Here is an 18,650-nt window from a genome sequence, read left to right on the forward strand (position 1 = left end):
CGAGGGGCAGAGGACAATCCCAAGGATCGTATAGAGGCAGACAATGGCAAGCTCCTACACAAAGAGGTGGTGAGGACAACTCGCAATCTTTCAGAAAGCAAACCCAATGACTTTCCCCTTTGTATGCCAACCAGGTCTCAAATGGCAGCTCCCTTAGGAGGAAAGCTGGCATTATTTTCAAAAAATTGGCATATTGTCACAAAGGACAAATGGATCCTGGACATTATACACAGAGGCTACAAATTCCATTTTCACACCTTTCCAAAAATGAGAGGCTTGCCAAACCTGCCACACAATCAAAGGGCAGAGGCACAAAGGCAAATTACAGATCTCATAAACATGAAAGCTATTCAAGAGGTACCTGCGCACGAACAAGGTCAAGGTTTTTATTCCAGGCTATTTCTGGTGCCAAGGAAGGGAAAAGATTGGAGACCTATTTTGGATCTATCCATCCTAAACACATTTCTACTCGTACCAAAATTCAAGATGCTCACTCTACAGCAACTTCTTCCCATGCTGGGCAAGGAGTCTTGGCTGGTAACATTGGACCTCAAGGAGGCATACCTGCATGTCCCAATCAGACAAAATTGCAGAAGGTACCTCAGATTTCTTGCAGGTTCAACCCATTATCAATTCTCTGCATTGCCCTTTGGCTTATCTACTGCCCCCAGAGTATTCACGAAATGCCTGGCATCAGTAATTGCCTACTGCAGACTTCAAGGGATACAAATATATCCCTATTTGGGCGACTGCCTGATCCAAGCGGACAGCAAGCACATTCTTCTGAAACATCTGGCTTATGTAATAATGTTATTGAACTCTCTGGGATACACAGTCAACAAAAAGAAATCAAGGCTAATACCCTCTCGGAAGATAATTTTCCTGGGTGCCAATTTGGACACAAACACCCAGATGGCCTACCTCACGCCAGAGAAGCAGGGACAACTAATTCAATACTTCAGAACACTAGCAAATTGCACCAGGCTGACTGCAAGGAAAATCCTGCAGGCTCTGGGATTCATGGCATCTTGCATCTTACTAATCTCACGTGCAAAGCTGCATATGAGGAAACTACAATGGTACCTGAAAAACATATCGTCTCAACACAGCCACAATTTGGAAACAATAAAACCACTAATTCCATGTCTGCAAAAGGAATTTCTGTGATGGGCTCAAGCATGTCAAACAAACATAGGTCTTCCATTCAGCAAGCCTCAAGCAAATCAAGTCATCACAACAGACGCCTCGGACTATGCCTGGGAGGCACACATGACAGACCGGTGCATTCAGGGCAAATGGTCCCAAAAAGAAAAGCACCTTCACATCAATCAAAAAGAAATGCTAGCAGTAATAAATGCTATTATAGCTTTCAAGGACCTTCTACAACCAGGTCAACTATTGATAAGAACGGACAACTCCACAGTTATGTGGTACATAAACAAGCAGGGAAGAACACATTCTTACCCCCTATGTAGACTGGCCATGTCACTTTGGAACATGGCCATGGACTTACAAATGGAACTACAAGCACAGTACTTGCCAGGCAAGGAAAGCACGCTGGCAGACAACCTAAGCAGGAATATGACAGATCCACACGAATGGAAGTTGCATCCAAAAGTTTTTACAGAAATAATCCAAGAATGGGGAAGGCCAGACATAGATCTCTTTGCCTCCCACAAAAATCATCAATTGACAAAATTCTGCTCAAGGATCTTCCATCCAAAGGCCTGGAGAGTGGACGCTCTCTCTTTCAGTTGGACATCAATGACAGTTTATGCCTTCCCACCTCTTCCTCTGCTGCCCAAAGTTCTATTGAAGACCAGAGCAGACAGACCAAAGATGATCCTCATCGCTCCAGACTGGCCAAGGCAACACTGGTACCCACTCCTGAGGAGCCTGACTCATTCCCCACCATGGACCCTGCCTCTAATGCCTCTTCTTCTGACTCAGCACAGCTTCAAAATTCTTCACAGTCAGCTAAAAACACTCAATCTAGCCACATGGAAGATTCCTTAGCATCACAGCAGGCCCTACTCTCCAAGGAGGTGCAGGATGTCATTTTGGAGGCCAGAAGGCCCTCAACTAGAAAAGCTTACTCCGCAAAATGGAAACGTTTTTGTGTCTGAAATGAGAAAAAGGGTCAGGACCCTGGAAAACTGAATTTACCTCAAATACTACAATATTTGGCTGAACTGCTAAGCAGTGGACTTTCTTTCTCCTCCATCAAAATCCATGCCTCAGCCATTTCTGCAGAATACAACACTGATCCACCTTTATTCTCTCACCCTCTCTTAAGACAGTTCCTCAGAGGGGCTAAGAATTTAAGACCTCCAAGGAAACAACCAATACCTGCTTGGGATCTTAATTTCATTCTGGAAAAACTGACCTTGCCTCCCTTTGAGCCAGCTGCCTCATCAGATTTGCAATATTTGTCCTGGAAAACAGCTTTCCTTCTGGCTGTCACCTCAGCTCGTAGAGTTTCAGAACTACAGGCTCTCATGGCTGTCCAGCCTTTTATCATCTTCCATCAGGACAGAGTTTCTTCTGAACCAACCCGTCCTTTATGCCTAAAGTGGTATCCAGGGTAGCTTTAAATCAGACCATACATTTACCTACTTTTTATCCTAATCCTCAAAACAAAGAGGAGAGATTACTACATTCCTTGGACATCCACAGACAACTGCGTTATTATTTGGACAGAACAAAGCCTTTCAGAAAATCAGAACAGCTTTTTGTGGCCTATGCGGTAGGAGCTCAAGGAAAGCCAATTTCCAAACAGACAATCTCAAAATGGATAGCCCACTGCATATGCTTTTGCTATTCCTTTCATGGCAAAACTGTACCTACAGGCATTAGAACTCATTCCACCAGGGCCACAGCCACCTCTGCAGCCTTCCTCAGAGGAGTTCCTACCAAGGATATTTTGGAAGCAGCCACTTGGAGTTCTGTGCATACCTTCTCCAAGCACTAGAACCTACCATTATACTCCAAATCTAGAGCAGGCTTTGCCACTGCAGTCTTGCAGGGCATTTTGGCTCCTCCTAGTTCCAACTAGTACCTACCACCTCTTTCTTAGCTTTGGGATTCAACCCATCTGTTATGACTGCAGCTGTATGCACGATGAACATAGTACAGTTTTGTACCTACCATAAATGTAGATGTTCGAGTGCTAATACAGCTGCAGTCCAGGTTTCCCTCCCTCCTTCCCCTCTTGGGACAGGCCTATAGGCTAGCACATCCTCATACAACCTGATTGGGGTATTCATTTATGATGTATTTGCTTGCAACTACTGTATTTTGATTATATTGCACTGCATTATTACACAAATTTATGATTTGCCTTCCTTCTGGGGGCACCTGACATCTGGGGCAAGAAAAACTAAAGAAAATGGCGTCGGCTGGTTCCTTTATACCCCTGTCGCTCTGACGTCAGGGAAGAAGCGACGACAACCGACGCCGGACCTAGACTTTGGAATTCGGCCGACCGAGGACCCGCCTGACGGCAGAAGAACCCATCTGTTATGACTGCAGCTGTATTAGCACTCGAACATCTACATTTATGGTAAGTACAAAACTGTACTTTCTTCATCCCGATAGTGTCCCTTTGGACAAATCCCACCTTTCTTCCTAAGGTCTGCTCCAAAGTCAATTTGAGCCAATCTATTGAGCTGCCCACCTTTTTCAGACACCATTCCAATAAATTAGAATGTATGTTACATAAACTTGATGTTCACAGACAACTGAGGTTTTATTTGGACAGAACAAAGGAGTTTAGGAAATCTGAACAACTCTTTGTCTCCTTTGCGGACAATTAAAAAGGGGCTGCCTGTGACTAAAGTTACATTGTCCAAGTGGTTATCTGATTGCATAAAATATACATATATATATATATATATATATATATATATATATATATATATATATATATATATATATATATTCCTCATCCAGTCAACCTTTAGAGCATAGTGTGAAAGCACATTCCACCAGGGCTGTGTCTACATCTTTAGTTCACGCAGCCCGTTTGCCTTTGGATACTATTTGTGCAGCTGCTACTTGGTCCAAACCTCATATATTTATCACTCATTACAAAGTGGACAGGGCCTCCAGGGACAGGGCTTCCTTTGGTTCCACTGTTCTCAGGAACATACTTCCGTGAGCCACCCAGGATTAGGGTGCTTGGGACGCTACCCACGTGTAAGAACAAACAGCGAGATTGAACAACTTCACATAAAGAAGTTATGTTCTTACCATACCGTTCCATGTGAGTTGTTCATATCGCCTTTGTTCTTACATTCCCTCCCACTTTCCCCCCTCCAAGTTCTAGAAGAACTGGTGTGACTGGTGGTCTGGTTGATCTGTCTAGTTTCCTTCTTTCCAACCAGGGTAATGCGTGGCAAATTGTAAATATGTGTATATATGTTGGCATATTAGTTATATTTTTTCTTGCTGGATTCAGCAAACTAGATCTGAGGTTAGTCAGAGAGCATCATAGGATAGGGGCTGTGCCTCGAGCTACTCGGAGATCTTGAGCTTGGAAAGCGGCTGGCTCGGAGCCAATGGATCGGCTCCGTACCCACATGTAAGAACAAAAGCAGGATGAACAACTCACATGGAACATTATGGTAAGAACATAACTTATTTTTCATTTTATCCCACTTCTTAGCTATATTTTCTGAAGAAATTTCTTCCCTAATAACTCCAGAATAATTTGTACTACCATTATGTAAATTCCTGTCTGTTGAAAAGATAGGCGGTGAAGCTCCATTGCCTCATTTTTTTTTTAATTTCATTACCCTGCATTGTTATAGTAGTTATTATTGACGTGCAGTCTAAAATAGTTATTGAAGGCTTATCAAAACTTTTAAATATACTTGTTCCTGTGAAATACAGTTTCTGTCAAACCTATCCCAGTTTTTGTTCCTTGGGGAATATATAAATTCTCTCTGAGCTCCAGTTACTGAAGTCACATTTTCCATACCAAACATTTTCATAAATTTCTTCAAATATCTGCCCTCTTTTGTTATATTTTCCCTTTTAAGACCACAGATACATACTCCCTGTTGCAAATGAAATTCTAGTCCCCACCTATAAGTAATACTCCCTGATGAAAGGTGATTATTTCTTCCAAAATTTTCGTAATCTCCATTATAGCAGTTTTAGTTGGAATATAAATACATGTCAGTGTAATCCTCCTCCCATGCCAGTAGCCTCATACTAGTATAAATCTAACATTATTATCATTTTTCCTTTTCTCTCACTACTTCAGCTCCTCTGTCATTTAATATAAGTACTCCCATTTTCCTTTGTCCTCGATATTCTGCTGAATAACCATCCTGGAATCCTTTGCCGCCCTGAAGCAAACACTGCTAAAACTTATTTTTTTCCCACAGGGTACTGTAAATGTCAGCAAACATGAAGTTTTCAGAAAGTTGGAGGAAAAGTGCATTTGCATGCTGTAAAGCAGAGTTTCTGCACTCCAAAATATATTAAACTTGTTGCCCTTTTACAAGACATAGTCATGCTTAGAGCAGTTCAAGCAAAGCAATGTCTTTGAAAACAGCAGACAGAGAGGAGACAGATGCTGAAGCAGGCACAGGAAATCATACTTCCCCCAACCAAAGAAGTGCTTCCCACTATTCTAATCCTAACCTCTCGTCTCATTCCCTTTTCAACTCCTGGAAAGGATAACACTTTGTAAGGATGAATGGTTCAGACTGACCACAGATCTTTGGGTAAGGAAGGTAATTCCTTCCGAAGGCATAATCAAATTCAAGGTCTTGCTGTTGGTGAAGCACCCACCAAGAGGAGAAAACGCTGAGAGAAGAAAGGAGCCACTTCTGAGATTTTAAGTATTTTTCCTCTGTTTATTTGCTAAGTTTTTCTGCATAGCCGCCTATTTTGAGCATTTTCTGGCTTGTTAAATTTGATTTCTGCATTAGTAACTGTATTTAGAGCACAACCTAGAGCTGTTTACTGAATTTCCTGTTTGCAATTATTTTTAAAATCGTTTTTTTTCTCAAAACTTGCATTTTATATGTCTTTGGCCTAGCACTCTTGTGTGGGGTCATTTACTGCACTGTTATAACTTGTTGATACTTGTGAACCTCTGCTATCTCTGAAAAAACAAAAAAATCTTGCTTTTTTCCCACTTTTCTTCAGACTAGGATCCGCATCTCGAACTCCTCCCACTACCCACAATGCCCTTCACTCTAACCAACCTCCTCAGATCTCGTTTGCCTCCTGCTGTATCAGATGTGGTCTCCTGAGTCTCAAGCATTTAGGGTATCTTCTTGACAGGTAAGTGCTCTTTTCTTTATTTCCTTTCTGTAAATTCCTCCCCTATCCTTTTAATAGTGTGTGTGTGTGTGTGTGTGTGTGTGTGTGTGTGTGTGTGTGTGTGTGTGTGTGTGGTCTCCTCCTTCACCCTTCCTTTATCTAAAGTTTTTCCTGCACTCTGGGTAGCCGTTGCTTCTGTTAGGCTCCCCCTCTACTTTCTCTTTCACTTAAAAAAAAAATCTCCTTCCTTTTAGTGTTTTTCTGCCTGTTGGGTTTCTTCCATGATTTCACGTTTTGTGTACGAGTGTGTGAAGTTTGTTTTTCTTGGGTGATAGCTGACAAATCCTCTGGATCTAAATAGTGCTCGGAATGCAGGCATAAGTTCCAGCATTCTGATGCACAACCTTTGTGTTTACTGCTTTGGTGCAGAGCATTTGTGGTTGGCCTGCTGTATTTGTGAAAGCTTTAACCCTAGAGTTATAGCTGACCGCAAGAACAAGTTGATTTTAAAGGGCCTTTTGCCTGCTTCCTCTCCAGGGGCTCAACTCCCCCCTCTAAGAGCCATGAGGGAGCCTCCGACTCCAAAAAGCACCCTCACAAGTCTTTAAGTGCATTGTTGGAGCCACCTAAGGTTGGGAAGCTCTCGGATCAGACTTCCTCAGATCATAGGCCTACTTCAGCTCCAATGGATCCCACGCTCTCTTTGGATCTGTGTGGATCTGTTGTGATCACCAGCTCACCTGATACTGCTGTCCCCTCCTCTTCAGATCCTACAGTGAGGGGCCCTACACCTGTGCTGGGGTTCGAGTCAGGTCTGCTCCATGGTCTACAGCAGACTCCCTCTAGGCACTCCAAACCACACTCTGTGGCTTCTTCCAGGTCTTCTAGGAGTCTTTCATAGACTGACATGGACAGGATGATCAGAAGGATCAAGAGTCAGATCCAGCTGGGGACCTTCTCAGCTCTGTCCCCTGCAGGTTCTGTGAGTCTCTCTATTCAAGTCCAGTTTCCTTCTCTGATCTGTCCTTCAGCTTCAGAGTCACAGGGTCATGGCCAATTGAGGGATCCAGGGTTGAGTGTATAGAGCCTGCCTTCCCCCATTCCAACTGTTGCCTTGACATCATCTGTTCTGTTGTCGTCTCAGTGCTTTGGTGCTGGACAATTCAGGTCTGATTCTGCCAGGGGACCCGGGGCTCAGGGATTCCGGCCCTCTCTTCGTATGTAACCTCAGCTCCGGTGGAGATGGGGAGGGATTGTCCAGGTCCTTTGGCATTCCAAGTGGTAGAAAGGACTTTCTCTACTCACAGGAATCCAGTCCCTTTGAGCCATATTTCACCTCACCAACTTCCTTTGGTTCGGAGACTTGAGCCTGTCATTCCTGTCCCGAGTCAGCCCATCCAGACTGGTCTCCAGACACTTCCCCCAGAGGGAGCCCCCTTCTCTTCTGAGACCTCTCCTGAGCACTCCACAGAAGAGATCCCTTGTAAGAGGACATGCAAAAGGAGGCACACTGACTCCCCCTCGGAGTCCATCACAGAGGATATGGACTTTGATGAAGGGGAGGGATCCCCCAGATCACCACTGGAGGATGTCTTCTTTGGAGATATTTTAGAGATTCTGCTGCAGAGAGATGGTCGGTCAGCTCATCCTCCCTAATCTGAAGAGTCTGTATTTTTGGCAGCCTTCAGGACAGGTCCATCTACATCCTGGTTGGTTCCCCCAGCAAATGAGTTAGTGGATTTCGTGTCTAGCCAGGTTTGGAAGGAGGCGGACTCTGTTGAACTAATCCCCAATTACATTGACAAATTTTTGTCCCCCAACAAAGACCGACCTTATTGGAGTTAAGGTATTCCATTGGATGCCATGGTTGTGGCAGCTGCCACCAAAAAGGAGCTAGCAGAGCTCCACTGTCTATCCATCAAACAGGGAATCCAGAGCAATTGACAGGTTTGGGAAGTGCATTTTTGCCTCTGCCACCTTCTCGCTGAGGGTGTTGAACTATCTGGCACATTCTACCCACTTAGAGAGAGACCTGGTGAAAGAGCTTTCAGGCAGAGACCATTTTGCTGGAGTAGTTAAAGTCTCCCCTTGACTGGCTACTCTTTTGTCCTTGTTCAGTTCTTCAATGAGGCTAATTTCCCTTTCCATGGAAGGTGCCTCTTGGGCAGCCGGCTCAGGCATTGCTATTTGGAGGCATGCCTGGTTGAGGCTTTGTGATTTCAGCGGAGCCCTTTAAGGCATCCTTTGGTAACGTCCCCTTTCATGGATCCTCACTCTTTGGTCCATCGGTCAAAGAAACCCTAACCTGCAGCAAACAAGACTGGAAGACTTTGTCTGCTGTTGGGGTCAAGTTCTCCACTCCACAGTGCACCTTTTCTAGAAAACAGTACAGTGGAAGGAAAACCTGGTTCCATAAATTCCAGAGGTCTTCCCAAGATCATCGCAGGGATTCTTCCTCTAGGGGCAGAGGAGGAAGTTTCAATGGAAGATGCCACCCCAGAGGGGGAGGGGGTCTGCAGAATCAGGCCTTCAGGGAACCTTTCTCTGATAGGCCCTTTCAGCACTCCTAAAGCACTGCATGACTGCTCCTTTCTGGAAACACTCCGGGGTTGGTTCTCTCTACACCCTACCACCTAGACTGATATAACACAAAACAAGTGGGTGCTAGAGATTATATCCAGAGGCTACACTACCCCCTTTCAAAGTTTTCCTCCAGATAGGTCAAAGAGGCTCCCCAACATTCCAACCAGTCCTAGGGAGTTTGCAGTAGCAGAAATTCTAAACCTACTGCAAAACAGAATCATCCAAGAAGTGCCGATCACACAAAGAGTATTCGGAACCTACTCACTTCTTTTTAGTGCCAGAGAAAACCAGGAACCTTTGATCCATACTGGTTCTAAGCAAGCTAAATTTGCTCATAAAGAAAGCAAAGTTTCAAATGGTGATGATTCAGTCCATTCGTCCGCTGCTGCAGAAGGCCAATTGGATATGCTCTTTGAACTTAAAAACTTAAAGGATGTTTACTATCACATCAAAATAGACATGCACTCCAGGAGTCATCTGTGCTTCTGGTTGGGAGCCAGTTATTTTCAATTCAGGGTTCTGCCCTTTGGACTCACCACAGCCACCAGGGTGTTTACCAAATGTATGGCAGTAGTTGCAACTCACCTCAGACTGCAGGGATTCCTGGTGTTCCCTTACCTGGACAACTGGCTCTTTACTCCTCCAACCAGGCATCATCTAATAAAGCCCAGGGATTACTTCATCAATCTTGCCAACCATCTGGGGATTACTATAAATCTGGCAAAGTCAAATCTTTCCCCTTTGCAGAATTTAGAGTTCATTGGAGCTACCTTGGACACAGTCAGTTAGATTGCTGCTCTTTCCCTCATAGAGGCCTAATTTTGAAAGAACAGGTGCAATTAGCGTAGAGTCTAGCTTCTTCTCTAGATAGGCTAATTCTCCATGCTCTAGGTTCTATGGTGGCTGCCATCACACTAGTTCCCCTTGCAAGATATTTTATGCGAGTCCTACAGTGGACTCTGGCAGTTTAGTGATCTATACTCTACCAGCCGCTGTCTGTTCCTGTCAAGTTGACTCCTATTTGCAGAAAGCATCTTCAGTGGTGGCTTCTGTTGGATGACCTGACATTAGGCAGACCTGTTCTTCTTCAACCCACCCCCTCCGCCACAGGGGAAGTGTCCATGGTCACTGTCTTCCTCACATTGCAAGCTTTTCAAGATGTTCTACCATTATTTATTTATTTATCTGCATTTGTTTACCTGGATGCTCCAACTGGGCCAGAAGTGCCCATTTTCAGTAGAGTCCCAGGGAGAAAAGCTCCACATGTAAGACATTATACATACAATACAGAATTTACATTAATAAAGACATTTAGTACATATTATTGGCAGCTTATACAATTGATGAAAAAACAGTACATAAGTAAACATATGCATATCAAAGATGGAGATTGCGATCCACACAGATAACATGTCAGTCGAGTGGTACATCAGCAAATAAGGAGGAGCCCGCACTTACCCATTGTACAGAGGGGCCATGAGGGTTTGGGAATGGGTGATGTGTTCTGACCTTTTTCTGCTTGCAGATTACATACCGGAAAAATCCCAACATCCTGGCAGAGAAGCTCAGCACGTCTATTCTGAACCCTTATGAGTGGTCCCTCAGTCAATCAGTAGTGGACTTGATCTTCAGCCATTGGGGCCAACCTTGCTGCGACCTATTTACATCCCCTCAGAACAACAAATACAGCAATGACTTTGCTCTGATCCCTCTTCCAAGGGAGTTCCCAAGGGATACTCTAGTTCACGATTGGCCTCCCAGTCTTCTCTGTGCTTATCCCCCACTGCCTTTGATTCTAAAGTTTCTTCAGAAAACAAAGAGTCTGAAGTCCTTGGTAATCCTCATTGACCCCTTCTGGCCTCATCTGATGTGGTTCCCCTTCATCTGGTCTCACCTGAAGTATCCTCCATGGATTCTGGAACTCAAACAGGATCTCCTTTCTCACCCCATAGAGAGTTATCACTCCAACCTGATGTCCCTCAAATTGACCGCTTGGTTTCTCCACTTCCAGTGATCATTCGAAGGTCCAGGCTTGCTTCTCCAGTCCGAGATATTATTTTGGCCTCTCAAAAAACAGCTACTGAGAAAGTTTACGGCAGCAAATGGAAGAGGTTTGTATTCTGAGCTTCCAAAGAAAACAATGATCCCTTTTCGGCACCTACTCCTGATGTTCTGTGTTTCCTTGTGTATCTTTTCAAAGAAGGAGCTAGTTTCGCCACCATCAAACTCCAGTTAGTGACTGTATCTAATTTTCATTTTAGCAACATTCTCAACTGCCCTTCAGCTTCCAGACTATGCAAGGTCTGCTTGATAGGAGTCTTTCTCCTCAGGCCTCCAGTAAAGGATCCCTCTCCCCATGGTATCTCACTATGGATGTCCTTCAAGGATGCATCTGCAGTCCTAACAAATGGGTTGTCCTGGCCTCAGGCAGCCCTTCGGTCGGCCGGATTCCACAGTCTGGGTCTGGCCTCGGCTGATGTCGCACTTCACCCGAAGTCATAGCTGCAGTTCAGCGGGTATAAAGGCATCAGCCGACGCCATTTTCCTCAGTCTTTCTTGCCGCGTGGCGCCCAAAGCAGAAGCTGTTCGCAAGTGCCGGTCGGTCAGAACCAGAGATTGCTACTACCGAAGACTTCTAAAAAGCTAAGTACCCCGTTGGGGACTCTTTCTTGCCTCAGCCGATGTCAGAAAAAGTGAATAACTGTTTAACTTGTGGGAAACAAATACCTCATAAAGATTTCCACTCTTACTGCCTACCTTGTTTAGGCCCAGACCACGACGTAGCAGCTTGTCTAGCCTGTGCTTCCTTCAACCGACGAACACTTAGACGTCGGTCGGAGTTTGCAGAGGAGTTTTTCGGCTCCGCTTTTGCTTATATCATGCCGTCGGAGACTCCGACTTCACATTTAGCTAAAAAGCGTAAGGAAAAGGACCGACACTCGCGGTCCGCGGTTTCGGCCGAAACCGCGGTTAAGCCAACCGCGAGTGTCTCGGTTTCGGCCAAAGCCGAGTCCGCGGTTCTTCCTTCGGCCGAAAGCATGCCTCCTTCTACCGAGGCCTCTTCCAGCATGGCTGAATCTGCTACTGAAAATCCACCTGCTCTTACAGTTTCTCGGGATTTATCAGATACTATCCCCTTAGATGTATCTACTCCTGCACGTGGAGCTGCTAGGCCCCCTGCATCCATGTCAATTAAGGCTTTTGCCAGGTCTAAAGCAGCTAAATCTTCAAAGGCCGTGCCTGCTAAAGCCCCCTCTCACAGGCCTAGCTCTAGTACTCAAATGCTTAGTCTAGCAGAGGATCTCATTTCTATGATCAGGGGAACCCAGTCTCACCCTGACAGGGCCTCTCACCCACCTCCAGAGAAGAGGCTTAGAGCAGAGCCCCCTGAGCCAGTTTCTTCAGATTATTCCTCTGATGATTCAGAAAATACAAATCCTCCAGAGGGCCCTTATTCTCCATATGAGGACTCTGATGCAGAGGATTCCATACCTTCTGCCTCTCCTCCTGAGGAATTTTCTTTTGGGGAAGCCTTGCATGCTATGAGGGAACAATTTCAATGGCAGGGCCAGGATTTTTCAGACTCTAGGAAAAGGCTTAGGACCTTTTTTACATTTACCACAGCATAGGCCTTTAGCTATTCCTCCAGTACTTACAGTTGTGGATGATGCATTTAATGATGCTTGTACTGCCCCTGACTCACTGCCTCCGGCCCCTGCAAAGCCCGACAGATACTACAGGGTTCCGGACACACATTATCATTTGTATAAGGCTCCTATTGCAGATCCTGAAACTATTTCACAGGGCCCCAAAGCTGTAGCAGCTGCCTCTACCAAAAACCCCCTCCCCTCTGAAAAAGAATCTAGGGCATTGGAGAGATGGGGTAAAAAAGTTTATACTTCTGCTACTCTTTCGGCTAGGGCCTTAAACTGTCAATTCCACATGATTCAGTATCAGGAATTTCTGTTAGATCAGCTCACTAAAAAACTGTCCTCGCCTGAACCTTTAGACTGTAAGTCCCTTCAGGATTTGGTGCATAACACTCAGCAGGTCAGTAATCATTCCTTAAAATGCGGCTATGATGCACCGGAGGCTTCCTTTAGATCAGCTATAACTGGTACAGTGATCAGAAGGCATGCATGGTTAAAAGAGCAATCCTTACCAGACCATGTAAAGTCCAAGCTTCTAGATGCTCCCATGGAAAAGCACAGTTTGTTTGGTTCCCCTGCACAGCAAGTGTTGAAGAAGGTGGAAGAAAAAGCTAAATCTGTCCAGACAGTCAAGGATTTCTTACAGGTCCAGCCTCCGAGGTTTAGTAGGAACTGGCCTTCCAAGAATTGGTCCTTTCCAGACACCACCAGAGCACAGAGAAGTAGAAATAGACGCCCTAGAGGCAGAGGTCAATCCAGAGGTGCCTACAGAGGACGTCAGTGGCAGCCTAACAGCCAGAGAACCACTGCCACAGATCCAGCCACTACCACTTCTACAGGACAATCACAGTGACTTGGCTCTGAAACCGCCTACCAGGGAACAACTGGCAGCACCCTTAGGCAGAAAATTAGCCTTATTTTCAGTAAATTGGCATTACATTACAGGAGACAAATGGATTTTACAGACATTAGACAAAGGCTACAGGTTTCACTTCCATACTCTTCCAAGGAAGAGAGGAATGCCAAACCTACCTCCAAACCAAAGGACAAACGCTCTACAGCAAATAGACCACTTACTAAGGATGAGAGCTATAGAAAAGGTACCGGCTATGGAACAAGGACAAGGATTTTATTCAAGGCTTTTCCTAGTACCAAGAAAGGAAAACCAATGGAGATCTATCCTCGATCTGTCCGCTCTAAACACATATCTCATTGTTCCAAAATTCAAAATGCTGACCCTACAGCAACTTCTTCCCATGCTGGGCAAGGAGTCTTGGCTGGTGACTCTGGATCTCAAGGAGGCATACCTGCACGTCCCCATACGACCAAATTGCAGAAGATACCTCAGATTTCTTGCAGGATCAGAGCATTATCAATTCTCAGCATTGCCTTTTGGCTTATCTACTGCGCCCAGAGTATTCACGAAATGCCTGGCATCAGTAATTGCTCATTGCAGGCTTCAGGGAATTCAAATTTATCCATACCTGGACGACTGCCTGTTACAAGCGGACAGCAAAGACAAATTAACAAAAGATTTGAAAAGGTTATTCACCTGCTGCAAGCCCTGGGATACACAGTCAACACAAAAAGTCAAGGCTGATACCATCCCAAAGGATAACCTTCCTGGGTGCAGAACTGGACACATCAAACCAGATGGCATTCCTCACAGCAGAAAAACAGAAGCAGCTACCACTCTATTTCATGGCATTAACAACGTAGAACCAGCTTACAGCAAGGAAAATCCTGCAAGCCCTGGGTTACATGGCATCCTGCATAATATTAATTCCACATGCCAGACTACATATGAGGAAGTTGCAATGGTACCTGAGGAATTTATGGTCTCAGCACAAGCACAGCCTAGAAACCCAAATTCCAATAATTCCATGCCAGAAGCAAGAATTCCAGTGGTGGGCCCAGGCCTGTCAATTGAACAAAGGACTGCCCTTCCATAGGCCTCACCCAAGCCAGACTATCACCACGGATGCCTCAGACCTCGGTTGGGGGGCACACATGGTGGACAAGTGCATACAAGGCTTATGGACTCAAGACCAGATGAACCTACACATAAATCAAAAAGAGATGCTGGCAGTAAAACAGGCAATTCAGACATTCAGACCATTTCTTCAACAGAGTCATTTGCTGATAAGGACGGACAACACCACAGTTATGTGGTATATCAACAAACAGGGAGGCACACATTCATATCCTCTATGCCGGATGGCAATGGACCTCTGGAATGTGGCCCTGAGCCTCAACATTCAGCTCCAAGCCATATTTGTGCCAGGAAAAGAAAATATTCTAGCAGTCATCTTAAGCAGAACCACCACGGATGCCCACGAATGGATGCTGCATCCAGACATCTTCAAAACCATCACAAGGAAATGGGGACTGCCAGAAATAGACCTGTTCGCATCCCCACACAACCACCAATTGAAAAAATTCTGCACAAGGACATACCACCCACTTGCTTGGAAGGTGGACTCCCTATCCTTCAGTTGGGAAAACCTGACAGCATATGCATTCCCACCTCTTCCTTTGATGCACAAAGTGCTACTGAAGATCAAAGAAGATCACCCGAGGATCATCTTGATAGCTCCAGATTGGCCGAGGCAACATTGGTACCCGCTACTGAGGAGTATGTCCCGGGAACACGCATGGCCTCTACCCCTACTACCTCTACTGCTAACGCAGAACAACTTCAAAATCCTGCATCCAAACTTGAAAACACTGCAGCTAGCTGCTTGGAACATAACATAAGGAAAAATAACTCAGATTTATCTCAAAGGGTTAAAGGCATTATCTTGGAGGCTCACAGACCCTCAACAAGGAAAACTTATTCAGCAAAATGGAAAAGATATCTCATTTGGAGTGCAACAAAAGGAGTAGATGCATCATTGGCAAACATAGCTAACATCCTGGAATACTTAGCAGAGCTTTTCCACAATGGTCTGTCTTACTCCTCCATTAAGATTCATGCATCAGCAATTTCAGCAGAATACAACATGGATCCTCCAGTCTTTTCTCAACCTCTACTCAGGCAGTTTCTCAGAGGAATTAAAAATGTAAAGCCACCAAGGAAACCACCATTGCCTACATGGGACTTGAACTTTGTGTTAGAAAAGTTGACACTTCCCTTTTGAACCAGCAGCAACAGCAGAATTACAGTACTTATCTTGGAAGACTGCATTCCTGCTTGCAATCACTTCAGCTAGAAGGGTTTCTGAATTACAGGCATTAATGGCAGTACAGCCCTTCCTTATCTTCCATCAGGATAGAGTGTCCATGAGAACTAATCCTACCTTTATGCCAAAGGTGGTCTCCAGGGTATCATTAAACCAAGCAATACACCTACCAACATTCTTCCCCAACCCACAGAACAGGGGAAAGATTGCTGCATACCTTGGATGTACACAGACAATTGCGCTACTACCTGGACAGAACCAAGAACAATAGAAAAACTGACCAGCTTCTGGTAGCATATGCAACAGGAATGGAAGGTAAAGCAATTTCAAAACAAACAATCTCAAAATGGATAGGAAATTGCATTAGATTTTGTTACTCTTTTCATGGAAAGGCAACTCCAGAAAACATCAGACCTCACTCCACAAGGGCTACAGCCACTACTACAGCTTTCTTACGAGGAGTGGCTACCAAAGACATTTTAGAAGCTGCTACTTGGAGCTCCGTGCATACATTTGCCAAGCATTATAATCTACCTTTATACTCCAGATCCCGAGCAGGTTTTGCCACTGCTGTTTTGCAAGGGATCTTAACTACACCATAAACTCTTAGTGCCTCCTTAGTGCCTCCTCCCCCAGTTTGGCTATGGTATTCTACCCATTTGTTAGGACTGCAGATGCATCCTTGAAGGACATAGTACAGTTTTGTACCTACCATAAATGTAGATGTCCGAGAGGTATGCATCTGCAGTCAGGATTACCCACCCTCCTTCCCTCTGTGGTACTCCTGGGGTATTTGCCCATCTTGTAGCTAGCTGGGGAATCTATTATGGTGTATTTGTTTGTATATATGTATATACATGTTTATTTCTATTTGCTCTCTATTGTTTGGAAACATTTGCATTTATCCAAATTTAGCCTTCCTAGAGGGCACCTGGCATCTGGGGCAAGAAACACTGAGGAAAATGGCGTCGGCTGATGCCTTTATACCCGCTGAACTGCAGCTATGACGTCGGGTGAAGTGCGACATCAGCCGAGGCCAGACCCAGACTTTGGAATCCGGCCGACCGAAGGGCTGCCTGAGGCCAGGACAACCCATTTGTTAGGACTGAAGATGCATACCTCTCGGACATCTACATTTATGGTAGGTACAAAACAGTAGTCCTCATTGCCATTACCTCAGCTAAGAGAATATTGGAAATTCAGGCCTTATCCTCTAAACCGCTGTAGGCCTTATCCTCTAAACCGCTGTACATATTTATCCACAAGGGTAGAGTTTTCCTTTGTACAAACCCTTCTTTTTATACCCAAGGTAGCTATAGAGGCCAATCTTAACTAGACTATCCAACTACCAGTCTTTTTCCCTAATTTCTCTAATGATGGAGAATGATTGTTGCATTCATTAGATGTTCACAGACCCTTATATTTTTACTTGCACAGGACTAAGCCCTTTAGAAACTTAGACCAGTTATTTGTTTCCTTCTCTGCTAGCCATCTAGGTCAGCCAGTTTCAAGGGTTACTCTAGCCAAGTGGATTACAGACTGCATCTCTTTCCTTAATGACAAAAATAGGTTGCAACTGCCTCGTCCTCATAAGGCCCACTCCACCAGGTTCATGTCCACCTCATCTGCCTTTTCTTCCAGGGCATTGTTAGATGTTATCTGTGCTGCAAGCTACTTGGTCTAAAGCTCACACGTTTGTATCACATTATAAGTTGGATCTTGTTTCCTGGAACAGCGCTCCATTTGCTTCGGCTGTGCTTGGGCATCTCCTTCCTTGCGACCACTCAGGAGTTGTATAGCTGAGGATGCTATCCATTCGTGAGGAGGAATGAAAGAAGACAACACAGATACAAAGTTATGGTAAGTACATAACTAATAATTCCTTCTCCATCTTTATAGCTGCATGAATCTATTTTGGTTACAGCTGTTAGTATTTATCTTTACAGCCATGAGTTAATGTTTGATATACCTAACACACTGATAACTAGTTTAGATGTAAACTGCTTTAGAATTTAGAACTTGTCGGGATTGAGGACTTGAATGTAACAAGAGGTGGTATGGTACAGTTAATGTTATCTATTTCCTTACAGAGAGAAGAAAACTAAACCTAAAAAAAATGTGGCGATGGCTTCTCGGAGGTCAATGAGATTACGGGGATTAGGCGTTTTTCGTCAGTCATTTAGATTACAGAGGTTAGATCCACAGGGAATTCCATTGTCAGAATTACCTGAAAAAACAGCAAAAGCCTATCTATCAGGATGTGTAAGTGTGTATTTATCTTTTTCAGAATACTAAAGAAAGCATATAAGCAACAAAACACTAACGTTTGTCAGACTGAAAAAATAGCCAATTAATGTAGGTTTTTTTTTTTTTTAGTTGTCACATCTCACACAGTGTGTAATTTATTTATTATTATTTATTTTTAATTTGCATTTGCCAGGAAAGTTAAACTATAATGGAAACCCCTTTTCAGTGGATGTCTGAGGAGAAAAGCTTTAAAAAAAAAAATAGTATGCAGATAAACTATAATGTATGATATACATTGAACACCTACACATAAAAGGTATATAATCATAATAGAACTGATCCAGAAATTCTTGAAGTATGATTTTAGTGTCGACTTGAAGAAATTGGGTTTGCTGATCTGTCATATGGAGATGGGCAGGTGGTTTTACATTTCAGCAGCATAGCTAGAGTAAAAAGAGTCACCATAAAAGTTATGGGAGAGATTGATGTGATCCTCCTAATTAACCGTATATATTGTTTTCAGGGAATGCAAATGCTTCCAGTGCCCCTGCTCATAAAGTCCAAACTCTGTGAAATCCTTTCTCTGCATCAAGACCCTACTTCTGTCTGGATTATCAGTTTTCTGTTAATATTGTCAAATATTTGCCTCCCCATCCACAAAACCACATTGATCCATATCTATCAATTTTGGCATCACTTTTGCAATTTT

At 44.2% G+C, this 18,650-nt stretch overlaps 1 protein-coding gene across 2 annotated transcripts in view; it reads left to right on the forward strand.

The window, feature by feature from the left end:
* The window catches only part of LOC122806909 (WD repeat-containing protein 76-like), a 950,729-nt gene that overhangs the window by 375,393 nt on the left and 556,686 nt on the right, over positions 1-18,650 (forward strand). For both annotated transcript variants that reach the window (XM_044077718.1, XM_044077717.1), the window contains one exon: positions 17,785-17,956. In XM_044077718.1, the coding sequence (XP_043933653.1) occupies positions 17,785-17,956 (172 nt within the window). The remainder of the gene's footprint in view (positions 1-17,784; positions 17,957-18,650) is intronic.

The sequence above is a fragment of the Protopterus annectens genome, chromosome 7.part0 (assembly GCF_019279795.1).
Source record: "Protopterus annectens isolate FY-2018-M chromosome 7.part0, PAN1.0, whole genome shotgun sequence".
Taxonomy (NCBI): domain Eukaryota; kingdom Metazoa; phylum Chordata; order Ceratodontiformes; family Protopteridae; genus Protopterus; species Protopterus annectens.